We start from the raw sequence: 19,140 nt of genomic DNA on the forward strand, positions 1-19,140 counted from the left end.
GAAACATTAAATTGGCTAATGATACAATCTATGCACGATTATCACTCCTGGGTCTCAGCTCCTTGGCATAAGACTGATGGAAGGAACTCTTCTAGCTCTCAAGTATTTTTTTTTCTATCCAGAAGCAGTAAATGGGGAAGAATAGAAGCTACTTCCCCAACTTGCAGCCATGTGCCTCCCTCTGCCAAGAATAAATTCACCCTTCTAAACTTTTCCATCAGTTCCTTGTTGATTCTTGCTGGCAAATAAAGTCTTGATAGGAACAAGCCCAACATTGGCTATTGCTCCAATTCTCCTCTAGATCCTAGCTGAGGTATCCTATCCTTTATCTGTTCCAACTTTGCCTTCTAGTCAGGTCTGGTTCAGATTTCTACATCTCCTGAAGTCTTTGAATTAGTTGTCTCAGCATATCTCTGCAATATCTTGGTGCCTGCTGTTTGGGTTGGCATCTGGATCTTTTCAGGAGGGACACTTTGGTATAATTTAAGGTAGCCTTAAAGCTGAGTGTATTGGTACTTGCTCTGCTGCTTTGGCACTGAAGTTCTGTTTTGTAGCTCAGCATATGTCTTAATTCAGTGCTTATCTTTATGCTCAACATTGGTTTCTCTGGTTGTCTGGTATTTCCCTTGTTCATCACTTCCTTGTACTTTTATTAGTTATGCTGTCCAAAGAAGATTGATGACTACTCAGCAGTTTCAAATCTTGTTCGTGAATCAGAACAATGTTTATAACAGAATCATGTATGTTGTTGCGTGTCTGCCTCTGATTCAGTTGTAATGTGCAGGAGTGCCCAGTGCATGTGCAGATGTCATCCCCAGCACTTCAAAAATGTGGAGAGTCCTTCAAGCCCTCCTTAGGCAATTCATGGAGCCCACTGTAACTGTAGTCCAAGGCCATCCTGGAGTGCTTTGAAGGATAAACTCTCAAAGCTAAAGGCCACCCAGCACCATGATGTAATGCCAGTGCTACCTGTATCAGTGCTGGCTCTGCCTCCTTGCTAAGCTAAGAAGGGAAGCTGCCCCCTGAAGCATCCTGCATCTCCACCAAGCAGGTGCTCCTGGATGTTTGGCACTGATTATTATATGAGGTGGGGACTCGGGCAGCTCACTGGGTTAGGAGACACATAGGGGTCAGTTGCTCCCTGTTATTCTTGAAGGCCCTGATTCCAGGCAGTCCCATATTGGTACATCTGTATTTCCCCTCCTGTATTCATGTGCTTGAAACCGAGATGGGGATATGGATATTGCTATATCCTTGGAAATTAGAGTCAATAACTCCTGGTCCTTTGTGAGATTACCACACAATAGAAGTTCCTAAGTATTCTTCTTGCCCTGTATTAGCAGGCGTATGTTCTCTTGGAGCACTCAAGTACTTTTTTTGCTCTGAGGCTCATTACTGAGACTTGGCACTCCTGTGCAGGAAGTTCTGCCCTTGACATCTTTACACCGACACCTCTTGCTCAAGAGGCTCTGACACAGCCAGTATCCATGCTGCATAAAGCTTCCTTAAGAAGCTCTGGTCCTCATCCCTCCCCCATCAGCTATTCCGGCCCCTTGAGTGAGGAAAGGCTAAGCATCAGGGTGGTGACTATAATCTGAGTGTGCATGAGCTCCAGGACTCTGCAGACGCCAAGTGAATGTTCACATGGAAGAGTCTGTGACTCTGCAAGAGAGGATCCTAACTTTCCCTGGCTCTTTGCCAAAAACAGCTAACTTTCAGTTAATATTGGTCCAGAAGTGGACAAGGGGCATGATTGAGAATTACATGGCCCAAGAATTGCCATTCAAGAGTGTTGCCTTGCCCTTACACCCTGTTTTTGACTTGTGAGGATGTGGCAAATCCCTTACAGCTTACCCGATCTCGTAAGTGGTCAAGATCAAGCTCTTATGTGAAAAGTAGGGGATGAAGCTAGCAGCATCTTTGGGGAGGACTTCCACTGGCCCACTCCCTTCAACTTAGAGTCTGTAGGTTACTTTGTTTCATACCTTTTGCTTTTTTCTGAGGCTTCTCTTTTATCTTACGATGATTATGCTGAATTGCCTTTTCTTTCTGGATGTTTCTGCTCCCATGCAATCAATGAACGTATCTGGGGCGTTTGGAGAATAGCATTTTACTCAGCAGGGAGAGGCACATGACAGCCCGTAGGGCACTTGGTTTATACTCTATCTGCTATGACTGCCCTGAAACCTTGAGCTACAGTAGCTTAAGTTTCACCAGTCTCTCTCACAAAGGCTCTGTGATCCAGGAAAATCCATAAAACACGTTTAGAGAAGCTAAGGTAAGTGATGTTTCCATTTTTCTTTTTCAGGGTGGCCTGCTTGTTTTAAGAAGTTTATAATGAGGTAATCCTGCTTGGGCTAAACCCTAGGACATGGATTGTCAGCCTGTATGTGATTTTTTTTCCATATTTAATGGGGCACTGCCAGGCTGTCTAAATTATTATTTTGCAAAATCTGCTGTAATCCAAATAGAAATGTTTATCAGCAGCTTTTTTGATCTTTTCTGCTCCCTGTTTTATGCTGCCTGGGGCATTGTCTTCTCAGCAGATGTTCTTTGTTTCTGTTGTTTTTTTTCCCCACCCTCCAGTGAATCATTATGTAGATAGTATGGCTAAGTAGTTGTCTGCTGAAACATCTTAGTTGTAAACGCTATTGTTAAAAAGCAAAATTCCTCTCCCATTAGCTATTGAAATACTCACTTCACAACTTCTGTCTTGACAATGTCCCCTTAAAATATCTTCTTTGCTATTTTCCATCTTTATTTAAAATTGGACGATTGGTGTATACAATATAATGTATAAACCCATTAAAACTACATTAGAAAACAGCAAGATATATTTACTTACACTAAAATAAATGTTGTGACATTTGGAGTTAGTAGACTGTCCCGTCTCATGAGATTAAGCACATTTTACCCAAAAATAAACCTTTAGCATAACAACACCCAGCGGGCTCTTTCCCAGAGCAAGATTAATATCCTGTTTGGCACACTAAGAAGATGCTTTAAATAACCACTTCCAGCAGTTGACCAAAAATGTGTAGGTAAATAACTCAAAACAGGAAATCTTTATAGTAGAGGTCCAGATCTAAAATAGACTAGCTGTAACTCCGACTGTTATGCCTTAGTCAAATCATTTAACCTTTCTTCTTTAGTTTTTCCATTTGCAGCTAGGGTGAGCTCTGAACTGTGTATTTAGATGGCCTTTTTCCTACTGATTGTAGAAAATGTTTCATTCTTTTACATGCAGCTGTTGGACATCATGTGTCTTAACATTTTAATAATTTTTCTGTCACTGATTGTACCTTGTTTATGGGAATATTTTTCTCATTCCGACATCAGTGGATACGGTCCATATTGTGATGATAACATTGCTGGACCTCCAGCAAGCAGAATTTGCCATCATATAACAGTCTACTCCTTGGCCAAAACCTGTGTGGGCCTTAATGACCACTGATGGAAGGCTCCATAAGTGTTTACATATTCAGTGTGTCTAGCTATGGCCTTGTAAGTTAAAAAGTGTTTGATATGATCAGCTCTTAAATACTTTTATCTCATCAGTTTCTGAATACTCAGGCAGCACCTCTTGAAAAATAATCTTTTACAGTCTGATGTCAGACCCCAAAGGCGTGGTTGTTGGCAAATTCTAAATATTGATCAAACACATGTGGTGATATCACAATACTTTTCAACCTGCAGCTTTCTGACATTCTTATAATGAAATTTGAATAGCAATAAGTGAAATTAATGAGATTGTCAAAATGTTTTTTGACCTTTTGATCATCATCTTCATAATTAGACTATCACTGGACTAAATAAAGAAGAGTATTTTTGTAGAAATACCTTGAAAGGGAAGCCTGGTACTGCAACAGTTCAAAAATTGGAGAGATTTTCAGGGGAAAAATCATCTGTCTTGAGAAATTCTGGAAATCACTTTTCTTCTTTCTGGTATACAAATTTTATTTCCAGTTTCATAATCTTATATCCATTGTCTGTTAGTAAAAGCTGCCAGTTCATAGTGGTGAGTCTTCTCGAAGTCTTAACACTAATGTCTCCATACTACACAATCTGTGAAAACAAAAGTTTTGAGTTTTAATTTTAGACATAGTTGATGAAAAATTACCTTGGATTGTGGGTTGAGGTAGGAAGCCTGGATTATTTCATGACTTGAGAGAGAGAAATTCCAGTTTGGATGGATTTCTTTTAAAGGTAAGGTTATGGAGAAAATGCTGGGCTTCATAAAAAAAAAAAAAAAAAAAGTTTGTTGTCATAGGAGACTGTCACCAGCATATCATCTAGGTCCACAAAGAACTTGTATTGAAATGCAGCTGTAAGTGTTGTTGATGTATGCCAAATAAATAACCATCTAGGGATATGGCAGAACAAATCTTGCATTTTCAGAGAGCATTTAAAGATAGCTTTATATATTATTTTGTGACATTACGATCCAGTAATGAAGGGTTCAGGCTACCTACAGCAAGGCATAAAGACCCTGGCAAACTTCACTCATGGCCTTACGCATTCATACCGAGATCTGAAGGATGCGGACTAAAGCCCACAGTTAAGCGTGTCAGAAAACCTTCTCTCTGTTAGTACATTTCTTGCAAGCTAAAGCTCATATGTCTTTACAATAAAATAAAATGGTTGAACAGGCTTATTCTGACTTACATCAAGGTGCTTTGAAATAGAACTTTTTGTCTATAAATGTTATATGAAAAAACTATTCTTTCCTTGTCTTGTCTGAGTTGGGGCTATTTTCAGCATAAAAAATTAACTACTAAAACCACATTACGCAAAAGGTATGCCTATATATATATTTTAAATAGAGATTTTTCTAAACCACGGGATCACTGATACTTTCCCCCTGTATGACAGCGTAAGGGATCTGCCTAGTCTAATGTGGGAATCAGAACTTGTCTAGGTTTGCTAATGGTTTTAGTAATTTGTGGTGTTAAGATTAGCAAAAGAGAAGAATTGTAAATGGCAATAATATTGTATTTATTAGAAAAAGGACCAGTGTGGCTTTTTGGTGTCTTATTTTCCCCTGTTCTCTTTTTTTTTATTATACCTTTTCCCCCTCTCTTTCTGCACAGGGTGGGTATTCTGCTCCCTCCTTCTCTCCCTGGCAGGGCTCATTCCAGGGCATCCCTCGGACTGTTCCACCGCACCGCAGACAGAGTGAGTCTGTACCTCTCACTCATTTCCCTCACTGTGTTCCAGTAGAAACTTTCCCTTTGCACGCACTGTTGATCATGTAGTGTCCTTCTTTCCCAGCAGAAATTTACAGGCATATACGGCAGTCTGTGGCCTAACCTAAGTGCTTCCTGCAGTCACTAGCAGCTACAAGTTAAAGCTTTATAGAAGTTATTCAAAGCTGATTTAATATATTTGTTCTTAAGACCAACCTGAATAAGCCCTTCTTTCAAATCTAGTCTAACATATATCTTGTTTCCTGTATTTCCCTTCCTTTCTATGGTTGTATCACACTGTCCTGTTTGTGTGTGGTCTTTCACTCATAAACTCTGCATGTGTCCATACTCAGATGTATACATATATGCAATGTGTACCTTAGTAAAATCTTGGTGAGAAAAATAGGGTCATTCTCACAGCAACCCAAGAAAGAAGGCTTTTTATAATTTTTTAGGATGGCTTTTTTTAAACTAATATTTCTTTTTCTAAAATATTTGTTGTGTAAAGACATCTGACGGGCTGTGAATGGCTGTTCCAAAGCATGCATGATTTACTAATGTTGCTTTTGTGCTAGCTACTGCTTGAACTAAAGTATGAGCTAAAATTGTTCTATTGCCTTGAATCTGGAATACAAAAAAGAAAACTGATGATTTTCAACTGTGTGCTTACATAGATAATAGAAAAATGGTAAGTCTTTTTTTTTTGAGCTTCAGTATTTTGAATGATCTTCTGGATATGGCAAAAGAAATATAACCAGTTACTAAAGATTACACTTTATTCATACAAATTTACTATAATTTGCAAATTACAGTGAGTTTGCTGATGCTCAGCTATACCCAAGAGTGTGTTTGGATCCGAAATACAGTAAACAAATAAATATAGTTATTAACGCAAACTAATGTTTAAATTTCTGTGAAACTTAAAAGTAAATTACATCCTGGAAAACTATTAAATCTAAATTAAACATCTACTGAAATAACTGTAAAAAAAAAAAAGTTCACAAGGAAAATCTTATGACATTTAATATATTTTAAAGAAATGTAAAATGCTATTTTGACATTTTTGTGAAAAATACTAATTTAAACAATTCAGCATGAATAAAGGTTAAGTTCTTCATAACAGATCTTCTCCAGCTGCTAGTCAGACCTGTTTTCTCATATTTTTCTTGTGTAATTTAGTGTTCACAAAAGGTGTAAAGTTTGCTAATGGTAGTAGACTGAAATGTTCTATTCACAGGTATAGCACAAGCAATAGCAGTGCACAATTCTTGGCACCAATGCGTCAGCCAGAGTCTGCAAGGATCACTTGTAGAAATGAGGGGATGGATCAGACTCCATGTATTCAGTTCACAGTGCTTCTGAGCATACCAACAAGGAAGTCAAGTTCTGTGAATGGTGACTTCTGAAGTGCCAGGCACTCCTGCATTAGGAATTGGACTAAGACTATCAGCTACTCACACTGATCATTTAACTAGTGATGAAAAGCTCTGTATTCCATTACCTGTTCTCTGTGCAATTCAGCCCCATATCTTTTCTCCTTTAACATTAGCACAGGTTTTTTTTAAAAAAATCAGTAATTCTGTATAAAGCTGGCCTAAAAGAATCAATTTTATATGTGCTTTGATCTTAGGCTACATGCTCTATCATTACATGTGAATACATTGCTGCTTGCTTTCTGCAAAGACAACAGATGAAAGTCAGTAATAGACTAATTAGAATGAAGTGTAATAGGCATATTATTCAGAAGGATAAATCTGTTTTCTATAATTGTCAGGGTGCTCCTGGCTTTGTTGCTGCAAGTCTTACTGTTAGGCTTGATCAGGAAGGTATATACCGGAACTAGAAGTGTGGAGATAATAAATAATCATGTTTCTGTGTATATCTTAAAGCATACAATTTTTGCCAGCACACTTGCCAAACCAGAGCTCTCTGGCATAATTTTTGAAAGCATTCCCTCCAGAAGACATTACCAGGGATAACATTTGTAGCCCTATCTAATCACTATTTGTAGCACAGTAATGTTATTTCCAGAAAATAGCATCTGCCAGGGTGTAATTCCAAAAGTAGTAGTATAAGGCTGGGTATGGGACTTGGTGTCACCAGTAGATAGAGCCTAGATTGCAGTTAATGTCACTGTTTTATTGCATAAATTGTGGGGGGGAATGATGTACGCTTGGTTTAACTCAGCTATATTTCTGTTTGGAGATATTTGATTCCCATAGTTCTCTTCAAACAATTTCTTTTAGTAACTATTTATTCTGGAGGCTAACTTAGAAGTATCATCTGCAATCTACTGCCAGTGGTGGATGTTGCAAAATTTTACCAACCTTCAGAACTTCACAATATACCCTCTGATAATGACAGCAGTCTGTTTGCAGATGCATAGAATTTAGACTATCAAATATATAAAGCTATGAACTAGTCTGTTATTTACACAGTTCCACTGTATTGCTACTTTATAGAACAAATAAGATTCTGCTACAAAAATCTTACAATCCAATTATGTTTACAATCCAACCAGATGGTTAGCGCTAACAATCAAACTAACAGACTTTAGTGCTTAACTTGCCAAATGTACCGTCCTTAATATTGCACAATGTTAGTGAACATATTGTTGGGTGTATGTTTTGAGTTTTACTGAAAGTTAACACTAAAGTGAAAGTAAATATTTCAGAATCATTAACTCTGAATATCTTTCCACATCCTGTGATAGAATTTAGCATTTTAGACTGTGTAATCATTTGTCCAATAAAAGATTATTTGTTTATATGCCATTTCCAGGAACAAAATTGGATATCTTATTATATTCCTATAGCTCCCAATACTGTGTGTCATGAGTGCTCAAATCTTACATGTTCCCTACCGTGTTTTTCTCTTGGAAATGATATAGAATGCGTTGCTACTACTGTGGGGTGGTTTTTGTGAACTCTCCCCAATCCAGTTTAAAAATGTTGTATCAAAATTTGGGGATTCCAGAGAAGCATACCATTAATGGCAGAAACACTGGAGATTTAGTTTTTAGGATTAAAACAGAGTAATAATTAATAGAGCATTTTGAAACCCAAGCGTATTGTTGTAATTTCTCTAGGCAACTGGTTTAAGTACTCATTGCAACAGGAGCACACTTAACTGAAAAGCCAGAGGTTTTTGTGTGTGTGGGGGGGGGTGGGTTGGTTACACAGATACCATTGTACTGACGCAGGGCACAAGTTCTCAGGACATCTTTAGTTACTAGACACTTGTCAGAGTTTTTTCTAGCCTCTATATGAATTGTAGGTGAAAGAAAGCTAAGCAATGCTGGCTTTATTCTATCAACAAGAATAAGCTGTTGTGTGCATTTTGATTATAAATTATTTCAGTAGTGTTTTGCCATGATAAGGTTTGATATTTTTCCCCATACTTTTAAAAAACAAATGCACACCTAACCTCATGAGATGTTCCACAAGAAACAGTAAATTTCTTTGCCAGGTTAAAAGTATTAATCCTCACTGGCCATTTAGGATGCTTTGCAGTTCTGAAAGCTACACAAGCTGACACTCTTAGCAAAATGAGACTGCTTCAGAAAACTGCTGAACCCTGGATGCTATCTGCTTGGTGTGGTGAGGGAATGATGTAAATATTGTAAATATTCTGTGACACAGTTATACTACAGTGCATTTGGGTGTGTGCTGTTTATACCTTGATTTCAGTATTGTGAAGTTAACTTTTTAAAACATTAATTTTAAGGGAAAATGTGGTGGTGTAGGTATTTTTTAAAGAAAAGTGTCAAACTTGAAGAGCTAGAGACCTGGAAGCATTTAAAATGTGATTATACTTGTTCGTAACATATTTACAAACAAAGATTTAATCAAACCCTTTATATGTGTACACACACATCTGCCCAAATACACAAAATACATGCTGTGACGTGGTAAAGTTTTATTGCTATACATTGGGGTGGTGGTATTGCTCACAGGTGAAGAAACAATGGAATTTACAGAAATCATCCCAAACGAGTTCCAAGCAACCTTTGTTACACCGTACTATTAAGTATTCTGAATATGCTACACATCTGACAGATTTGTAATATAATTTTTCTGGTAAGGTTTAAAGAAATTGGGAGTGTTTTATATATGTCTGTAAAGTGAGGCTCCCTTATAGCCTTGAGTACTATGGTACACAGTATAGCTAATTAAAAAAACAAACTCTAAAAATTTTCCAGGCATAAAAATGTCCTGATTTTAAGATCTGATATTGTGGTTCTTTCCATGGGTAGAAGCAGGTGTTGTCACACTGGGGAGCTGTAAATGACCGCTTTCTGATGGTGTAAAATTATTTCTTCACTGCAAAATATTGGATATTTATCCTCCCAAGAGAATATATTTCACATCTGGCCCAGGATAACAGGAAGGAAGGAAATTCCACATTTGGGCAGAAACATTTTTGTGGCAATTTGATTTTAGATAACCAAAATAAAATAGGGGTTGGTTAAATCTGCTCAAAGGAGTTGAATGTTACAAGGGAGGCCCCGGGAAGATAGATTAATAGGCAGTGAAAGTAACAGTCAAAATTACATGATAAATAGAGTTTATTGTATGGGTCTGCAATTTATCACATGATGTACTTGATCACTTTGTGTGTGATGTGCATGTGTATGTATAAATTTATAAGCATGCACATTCACTATAACAAATTACATTAAATACTGTCAGTACTGTGTCACCATAAGAGGTTAAATGTATGAAAGCCCTAAAGTTCAAGGAGTAAGGACTTTTTTTGGTAAATGTCTTACTATAGGTATTACATGTAGAGCAGTCTCTTAAACCACACTACTGTCTTTGTTGGAAGCTGGGGACATGCAAATGAAGGGGAAAGAAGTTACAATTCAGTCATGGCAAGTGCTCATTGTTGCGTCTTGGTCCTCTGACATCATTGTCCTTGTCTTTTTTCTTGTCTCTGCTTTCCCATTTTGCCATTGGCAAGGAGTTGAGAAGTTAGTCCATTACTTCTGTGATAAAGCGTGGTACAGTACAACTTCAGATTTCTTCCCATCTCCTCCTCGCACATCTCTGTTTTCACTCCCAGCATGATGCATGCTTATCAAAGCCATGCATGCAGTCAAGTTATTTATTGCACCATTTTCCCCACTTCAAAATATTAATGAGAAAAACGCTGCTTTATTTGTTCCATAAAAACATTCTATCTAGAATTGAGATCAGAGATACAGCTATGTCTTTTAAATATAATAAGATTATTAGCACAATGAACCTTAAAGTAATAGTGCTTTATTTGTGTCTTTTTCATGCCCACGTTGTCTTAAATATTTTGTATTCATAAATGACACTAAGCTTATTTGCAAATTGTCTCAGTGCTGGAATATCATTGTGACTCAGTTAATACAAATGTTTTAGTGGAGATCCTTTTCAATGAATAAATTAAATATTTCTTTCTGGCTGTGACACCATCCAGATTTCTTCTGGAAGAGTTAAGAGTAATTGTGCTTTATATGTTTCTGCTACTGTGGCAGGGATTGCATTTAATCATTTGTAATTGGTGAACCTAACAACGCACTGATTAGTGCAAAATTCTAGACACTCTTGCCATTACAGAAATAAGTCTTTCACTTGCGTTATAAGTGGAATGTGTGCACAAATCTTATTACATACTGTACTTGAAGTTTTGAGGACTGACTTTCTTCAGTTACATAGTAATTTTACTACATTCATAGGAGCCTAAAATAATGTAATAATTAAATATCTATGCGCTTGGCCCCTCTACATCAAACAAATATAAAGCCTATTCGTATAATCCTCTATACTTGGTCATGATAAATTACTACCTGAAATAGACTACAGTATTTGCGATCATATAGAGCAATGAAAAGCTTCTGAATGTGTTCCATGCAGTAAAACACTATTATTGCTAATGGACAGGACGTGGGATTTTTTTTCTTGTTCATATTTCATTGGGAGACTGGTACTAGACTTCTCGTAGCTAATCACTTAATCACAGTCTATTACTAATTTCATATAAACAGAGGGGAAATATGCGTATACTACAAAGGAACAAAATGCAAATATAAAAAAATAGGTTTGCACTGACAAACATGTTGTGAACGTTACTTAACTCCTTTCAAAAGTAGTCCCCCCCCATTTATATATAAATAGTGTGTAAGAAAACAATCTTGAATGTTAACACACTTTGATCTGAGTAAGTGACATCCAGTTATAATTCCGTCAGGTACCAGTAAAATAAATGCATAAATAGAAGCCATCATCTGTTGTTTACAATGGTTGCTGAATTTTAGATGAAGCCTAAGGTATACTCTTTTTAATTTGGCACAAAAGAAGCAATTCTGGACTGGAAAAGTGTAGTTGCTGTTGGAACCAGATAGATTACAAAGTGATGTGTAAATATTTTGGCTGCCCCATAGCCTCACTTTCAATTACCCTAATGTTAATTCAAACTGGTATCTCTTTCCTTTCCTCTGGCCTAACTGGTCATTGCACTACAAGTACCTGTATTAGATGATTAAATGTGATGCTCACTTTTTAACTAGATAAGTCAATCTGCTGCGTAAAGTTAAGCATTACTATTTGTGGTACTGGATATATATTAACTTTAAGTACACACACACTTGCATTCATATGTTTGAATTTTCCCTGACTGAAAATTCTCAGTTAAGTCGTCATTCTTCTTTGAATGATAATCCCTATTGTATTCCACTGAGGATTACTTGCATGAACCTGGAGTAATAGAGTCCATTGGTCCATGCATGCGTCCTTGCATTGCCTTGTGGTTTCGCCCGAAGCACTAAAGGGTGTGGCGGACTGACTGCATCTTCATTTTCTTCTCACCACCACAAGGTCCAAGTCTGCGCTTCCTGCCCTCGCTTGTTTTCGCTCAGCAACGAGCACCAATACTGTCTGTACTGCTTGGGGGGGAAGCTCACATTGTGTCCAGGTGCAGTATCTGCCTCTCCTTCCCTGCCCATACCCAGGAGGGCAGGGTCCTACACACCTAATGGAGGTCGCCATGGGATGGCAGTTTGATCCTGGTCGGTGAACTCCCCTCCCCCATAACTTGGCCTGCACAATCCAGGAGTGCACCTCCTACCACCGAGTTCCAGTCCAGATCCGACGGGACCAGCATTATGGACCCCACGCTGGGGCCTAAACATGAAACACGGAAGCATGCACATAAGCAGGGCAGTAAGTCTTCCTCCAGATCCAAGAAAGAGACTGCACTGTCCACCAGTTCTGGCCACGAAGGAGTGGCATGTTCCAAGACTCACAAGAGCGAGAAGTAAATAGTCACATTGTTCGCTAGATTGAACAGTCCTGGTTCCCAAATTCTGCATCTCTCCTGCATCGGCTCCATTGGTGCAGCATGAATCGTAGATAGCGAGGCAGGCCCCTTTCCCTGCCCCAGTTCCCTCTGTGGAGAATCTGATGTGCTCCTGGTCCTCATGAACTGTTTGCCCTAGATCAGATGAGGTCTCCACAAGTTCCAGTCCATTTACCTGCTAAGAGGGCCTTCTCTCCTACATCGGATCTGCCACCCTCTGGTCTTGTTCCTACAGCACACCCTGTTCCATCCGTCCTGTCGGCACCCCCATTTGTACAGGACTCTGGTTCCTCTGAGTCTGAAGTTTTGGACACTACTCATGGTCTGCTGCTTCCATTCTGAAGGCATGCTTATCGGAGAGTTCCAATAGCACCATGACTGTACCCTTCTTTGCCTCGGCACAGGAGCCACTGGTACCTGGCTTCATGGGCATCGCCGCAGCAACAGCAGGACCAACTAGGTTGGCCATATTGGAGCTTGTGGCCTTCAGAACCATATTCGCCTTCAGAACCATCTTGTTCAACCCGGGAAGAATCCCGTGTCTCACCACCCTCTCCTTCATAGAGTAGATGTTCGGAACTGGGGCTGGATGATACGCCAGTCAGCCCAGCTCAGATGGTACTGACAGATCTGGAGAGGTTCCCCTAGTCGTCCCCAGATTCGGCTCTGTCATCAACGCCCTCCTCTTCCCCAAACAACTACTGTTAGTTTCAGGAGCTACTCAAGAGAATGACCAGCGCTCTTCAGATCCCACTGGAGGAGGTGCAGGACAATCTGCACCAACTACTAGACATCTTGCATGCATCAGAACCGCCCAGAGTGGCCCTACTGATCAACGCTATTCTCCAAATGGCACACCACGGACACATGCATCCCCACCCAGAAGGGGGCAGAAAAGGGGTCTGAGTTTCTGTTCTCCCACCCTCTGCCTAATTCCTTGGTGATCAAGGCTGCTTCGGAGCAGGCCAGACAACAGCATCCATGCTCCACCCCCTCTGACAAGGAGGGCAAGAGGCTATATCTTATGGGTAAAAAGGTCTTTTACCCAGCCAGCTTTCAGTTCTGTATCTTGAACTACCTAGCACTGATGGCCAAATATGACTTTTTGAACTATGGGCAGATGGCAGATTTTACAGATAAACTATTTCAATAGGATCAGGCACGTTTCTAGGCTATTTTGGAGGAGGGCAAGTTGGTCTCCAGGACTATACTTCAGGTTGCGGTTGATTCTGCGAACATGTCTTCACGTACAATGGTGATTGGCATAGTCATGAGGAGAGAATCCTGGCTACATACCTCAGGCTTCCCTAGAAAGATACAGAGCACAATTGAGGACCTCCCTTTGAAGAGGACCTCTTCAACTAGAAGATGAATGATTCCTTACACTCCCTGAAAGACTCTGTAGAGCCACACCACAATCCCTAGGCATTTATACACCAGCACCAAAATGAAAATTGTACTGCCCACCACCTACACTATGCTATAGAACTCTCCATTTCTGCCACCAAAAAGCCTACAAACCTCCATAGATGCGCCCGAAGGTTCACAGGTCTCGTCCACATGGTCCGCTGGTGCAGCCCTCCATTCAGCACACCTAGTCCTTGCATAAGAGATATTTGAGTGCATTTAGAGCCCCGGTTCTCAATCTATTTATCATCGTGGGCTGCATTCAATACTACCCGCATGGCCCTGAGGATATCACATGGGCCGCAGCTCTGTGCTGATTGGGCGGCAAGTGGCCCATGGGCCGCAGGTTGAGAACCACTGCTCTACAGAGCCGTCAGCCACTTTGAATCACAATGCTTTTGCCAACCACTGCCTTTTGGGGGCTGTTTCAAACTCTTTCTACCAACATGGAGTGCGATAACGGACAAGTGAGTCCTGGATGTTATTCAACACGGCTATACAATTGAGTTTACAATGCTACTTTCTCCATGGCCCCTGCCCCAAGCCTGTTTCAGGGATCACTCTCACGACAGTATTCTTACCCTAGAGGTGGACTCCCGCCTGCAGAAAGGAGCAGTGGAACCAGTCCCTGCAGCCTTTCAGGGCACAGGGTTCTATTCCAGATATTTCCTGGTGCCCAAGAAAAAAGGAGGATGGAGACCTATCTTGGATCTCCAACACATCAACCGTTCCATTCGCAAACTGAAGTTCCATGGGGTCATGCTCATGGCCATTGTTTTACAGCTCTTGATATACAGGATGCTTACTTCCACATCAACATCCACTCAACCCACAGATGGTTCCTACATGGTGGGTCTGCGACACTTCTAATACATGGCCCTCCTATTCGGACTCACCACTGGTCCACAAGTCTTCACAAAGTTTTCTTCATGGTAGCGGCTCACCTCCAATAGCAAGGAAACCTTGTCTTCCCTTACCTGAATGACTGGCTACTGGAAGCACGATCCAGAAAGAAAGTTGGGGAATCGCTCTCCCAGCTCTAGGGGTGAGTTTGAATATCAAAAAAATCAACTTTTCACCCTACACAATCCTGGAGTTCATTGGAGCATGCATTGATGTGGCCTCCACATGCATTTACCTGCCGAAAGACAGGTTCCAAAGTCTACTGGACCTGATCGCTTCAGTGACATCCAACCTCTCTGTCTCAGCCAGAACTTGCCTTTCCCTCCTCTGCCACATGGCAGCATGCACATATGTCATGGCTTTTGCTCACCTGCACTTCCGCGGTCTATAATTATGGCTGCAAGGCGCCTACTCCCCCATGCACCAACCCATGGACATCATTCTCACCATTCCTCCAGAGGTCACCTCCCTCTCCAAGTCTGCTCCGGAATGCCCTTCCTTCCATCCTCACCGAGTGTGACTGCCATAACAGACGCTTCACTCGATGTACTGGGGAGCACACATGGGAGATCGCATGACGCAAGGAACTTGGACCGCTCGAGAAACCAGGATGCACATCAGCATCCTGGAACTTCGGGCAGTACGCAAGGCATGCCACACATTTTTACCATCCATCCACTCTCGTCCTGTTGTATAACACCACTACATAAACAAGCAAGGAGGCACAAGGTCCCCAGTGTTGTGCGCAGAAGCAGTGCACCTCTGGAAATGGCACACTGCACACTGTATCCTGTTGTCAGTGGCTTACGTACCAGGGGCCCAGAAGCTGATAGCCGATGCTCTCAGCAGGAACTTTGCAACCGACCATGAATGGGAACTGCACAACACGGTCATCATGGACATTTTTGGTCAATGGGGAACTTCAATCAGGAACCTCTTTGAATCTCACACCAACATCAAGTGCATTCAGTACTGTTGATGCGCTGGTCATCAACTAGTCGAACCAGGTGAACTATGCCTTCCCTCCTCTACCACTCATGCTACAAATCCTTCACAAACTCTGAGGGAGAGGGTGACCGTAATCCTGATCACTCCATTCTGGCCTCGCCAGTTCTGGTTTCCTCTGCTTTTCTGCATATCGAAACATCCTCCAGTCCTGCTCCTAACATTCTGGAAGTGCTCACACAACGCAACGACAGACTCAGACACCCCGATCCACAGACGCTTCACCTGACAGCCTGGTTTTTTGGATGGACACCTCCGCTGGCACAAAAATGTTCGTTGGCAGTACGTGAGGTCCTCTCCAATAGCAGGAAGGACTACAGAAGATGATCCTACTGAGCTAAGTATCAGAGGGGGTAGTCATGTTAGTCTGGATCTGTAAAAAGCAACCGAGAGTCCTGTGGCACCTTTAAGACTAACCGATGTATTGGAGCATAAGCTTTCGTGGGTGAATACCCACTTTGTCAGACGCATGCGTATTCACCCACTAAAGCTTATGCTCCAATACATCGGTTAGTCTTAAAGGTGCCACAGGACTCTGTTGCTTTCTACTGAGCTAAGTGGGCACACTTCATCTCCTGCCCTACAGAAAGGTATTGTCCATGAGGCTATTGGCATCCCAATGCTCTTGGACTGTTTCCTCTATCTGAAGGGGTCGGGACTTGCTCTCAACTCCAGCAGGGTGCATGCAGTGGTTAATAGCGCTTTCCACCCTCTGGTGGAGGGTCATTCCATTTTAACCCACCCTTTGACTTCCTGGTTCTGGAAGGACCTGGTATCTAAAAGCCTCCCAATCCAGCCTATTGCTCCACAGAAGTACTTCAACCTAGTCCTTACGTCATTAATGAACTCTCCCTTTGAACCCCTAGCCTCCTGCCTCCTTTCTCTTCTTTCCATAATGGTCACTTTCCTAGTCTGCAAGGAGGGCTGGCGAACCGGGAGCCGTGATGGCAAACCCCCTCTTTCACCGTGTTTTATAAGGATAAAGTTTTGCTGTGGTTGCATCCCAAATTTCTACCAAAAGTGGTTTCCTGCTTCCACCTCAACCAACCCAAACATTTGCCAACCTCCTTTCCCAAATCACATGCCTCAAATGAGGAACAGCAGCTTCACTTCCTCAGTGTCTGTAGGGCCCTGGCCTTTTACCTACAGCGGATGAAGCCCTTCTGGATGTCTCCTAGGATATTCGTGGCCATAGAGAGACTTAGGCAGGCCATCTCCACCCAGAGAATCTCAAAGTGGGTTTCAGGGTGCGTTACTCTCCTGTCAACTATCAGGACTGTCTCCACCAGATGGGATACAGGCCCATTCTACAAGAGTGCAGGCATCAACTACTGTCGCACTCTATGATGTGCCCATTGTGGACATACGTAAGGCAGCCATGTGGAGTTCAGTACACACCTTTTTTCTCATTATGCTCTAGTGCGTGATTCTGCAACGGACACCTCATTTGGCGCAGCGGTTCTCTGTTCCACAGTTCTGTCATGTTCCTCACACTCTTCTCCTAGCTAGGTACTGCTTGTTAATCACACTCAGTGGAATACAATAGGGATCATCACTTGAAGAATGAGAGGTTACTGACCTGTAACTGGAGGTTCTCTGAGATATGTGGTCCCTATCTGTATTCCAGACTCGCCCTCCTTCTGTGCTGCGGATCTCGTAGACCTGCAGTGGAGAAGGAACTGGAGACGCTGGTAGTCCACTCCGCCCTTCATCACCTCGGGTGAAACCACCAGGTAATGCAAGGGTGCATGCCCGTATCAACAGACACTACTACTTTGAAAAGCTCTGGCTCCAGGCGCATGGTGCAGGCGCATAACCCTCAGTGGAATACAGATAGGGACCACACATCTCGAAGAATCTCCAGCTACAGGTAAGTAACCTCCCCTTCTGTGATGAACTATTTATTGCTGATTTCAATCTTCTTCTGATCTTCCAGTGGTATAAATCAGGAGTAACTACTGAAGTCATATTTGTGAGATCAGTGTTAGGCTCCTTGTGATTCATTTTAAACAGAGGGCCATATTTTTAGTACTTGGAAATTTACTGGAAGATGTCAAAGCCATCTGTGCTAAAGCTATGTCATAAGATTCATAGTTTGCTGAGATCTAATGCTGCTTTCCACTTTTGGGTCAACTGTTGGCATCCTTTGGTTATGAAAGATGTCTTAGGTATGTATGTCTTTATGCATTTGGCTAATATCTTCCATGCAATTTCTGTAATACCAAATGCAAGTGCTTACCACGCCATTACTCAATTTAAGCAATATTTTTGTGTTATTTTATAAAATGGCAGCCCAGATACAGTATAAGTAAAAGGTCAGTTTCTAACTAGTATTTCAGATATGCTTACACACATTCACGGCCGGCTTCAGACACCAGCCGAGCAAGCTCGTGCTTGGGGCGGCAGATTGTACGAGGCGGCATTCCGCCCAATCTTAGGGCGGCACGGATGCTTTTTTTTTTTTTTTGGTTCTGCTCCAGCCGTCCTGTAGGGGGCGGCAGCGTGGAGGAGGGGAGCACCCTGCAGCAAGCCCAGCAGGGCAGCCTGCATCCTTTCCTCCCAGCCGACCGGAGCGGCACGGAGCCCTCCCGGCAGGCGGCGCAGCAGTTGGGGCCGCATGGCAGTGCCCCGCTGAAGCTCTGGCCGGCCCCCTTCTCTCTCTCCCCCCCGCTTCCTCCCCCTCCCCCCTGCTAGCCAGGGCACATCTGCAGCGCAGGGAGTCCCCCTGCACCCTGGCTCCAGCCGCGCTGCAGGGCGTTTTTTTTTTTTTTTTTTTTTTTTTTTTTTTTTTTTTGGTGGCTTGGGGCGGCAAAAAAGCCAGAGCTGGCCCTGCACACATTGTAAGAATGTAAGTTTAAGTGGGGGATGAAGGTTGTCCCTTTCACTGTTACATTTCATAGACTACACTTTTTGATTAACATTTGACTATCAATTATTTTTGGGGTAGCTATGTATGTAATTTAATGTTCATACATAACATATTTGGTTTTATTTCCTTTATTACTAAAAATGGGGGGGAAATTTGAACAGCTGTTTGTGTATGATAAGCATTGACCAAATACTTTGTGCCATAAATAATCATTTTGTTTTTTCTCTAAATTGGATTAGAAAATCTTAATTTTGTTCAAGTATTTTGGTTCTTTATTCAGCACACATGCATTGTGAATGGTTCTATTCTGACTACTTGTGTCTGTGCTCAAGAATTTTCTCAACAGTTTTTTAGAATTTATAAATGGGTTCTCAAAACAGTGAATTATTTGGGCTAACATCATCCCCTCTTCGTTGTGCAAGTCTTCTCTGGAATAACAGGTTT

At 41.6% G+C, this 19,140-nt stretch overlaps 1 protein-coding gene across 7 annotated transcripts in view; it reads left to right on the plus strand.

Annotated features, from left to right (window-relative positions):
- The window catches only part of CCSER2 (coiled-coil serine rich protein 2), a 146,866-nt gene that overhangs the window by 122,968 nt on the left and 4,758 nt on the right, over positions 1-19,140 (plus strand). For 2 of the 7 annotated variants that reach the window (XM_024209812.3, XM_024209819.3), the window contains exon 10: positions 5,091-5,175. The exons of 4 other annotated variants lie outside the window; for them this stretch is intronic. In XM_024209812.3, the coding sequence (XP_024065580.2) occupies positions 5,091-5,175 (85 nt within the window). Of the gene's footprint in view, positions 1-5,090; positions 5,176-10,148; positions 10,189-19,140 lie in introns of all 7 variants that reach the window. One more of the 7 variants, XM_024209803.3, reaches the window with a different exon arrangement.

The sequence above is a fragment of the Terrapene carolina genome, unplaced genomic scaffold (assembly GCF_002925995.2).
Source record: "Terrapene carolina triunguis isolate 2854851 unplaced genomic scaffold, T_m_triunguis-2.0 Scaffold95, whole genome shotgun sequence".
Taxonomy (NCBI): Eukaryota; Metazoa; Chordata; order Testudines; family Emydidae; genus Terrapene; species Terrapene triunguis.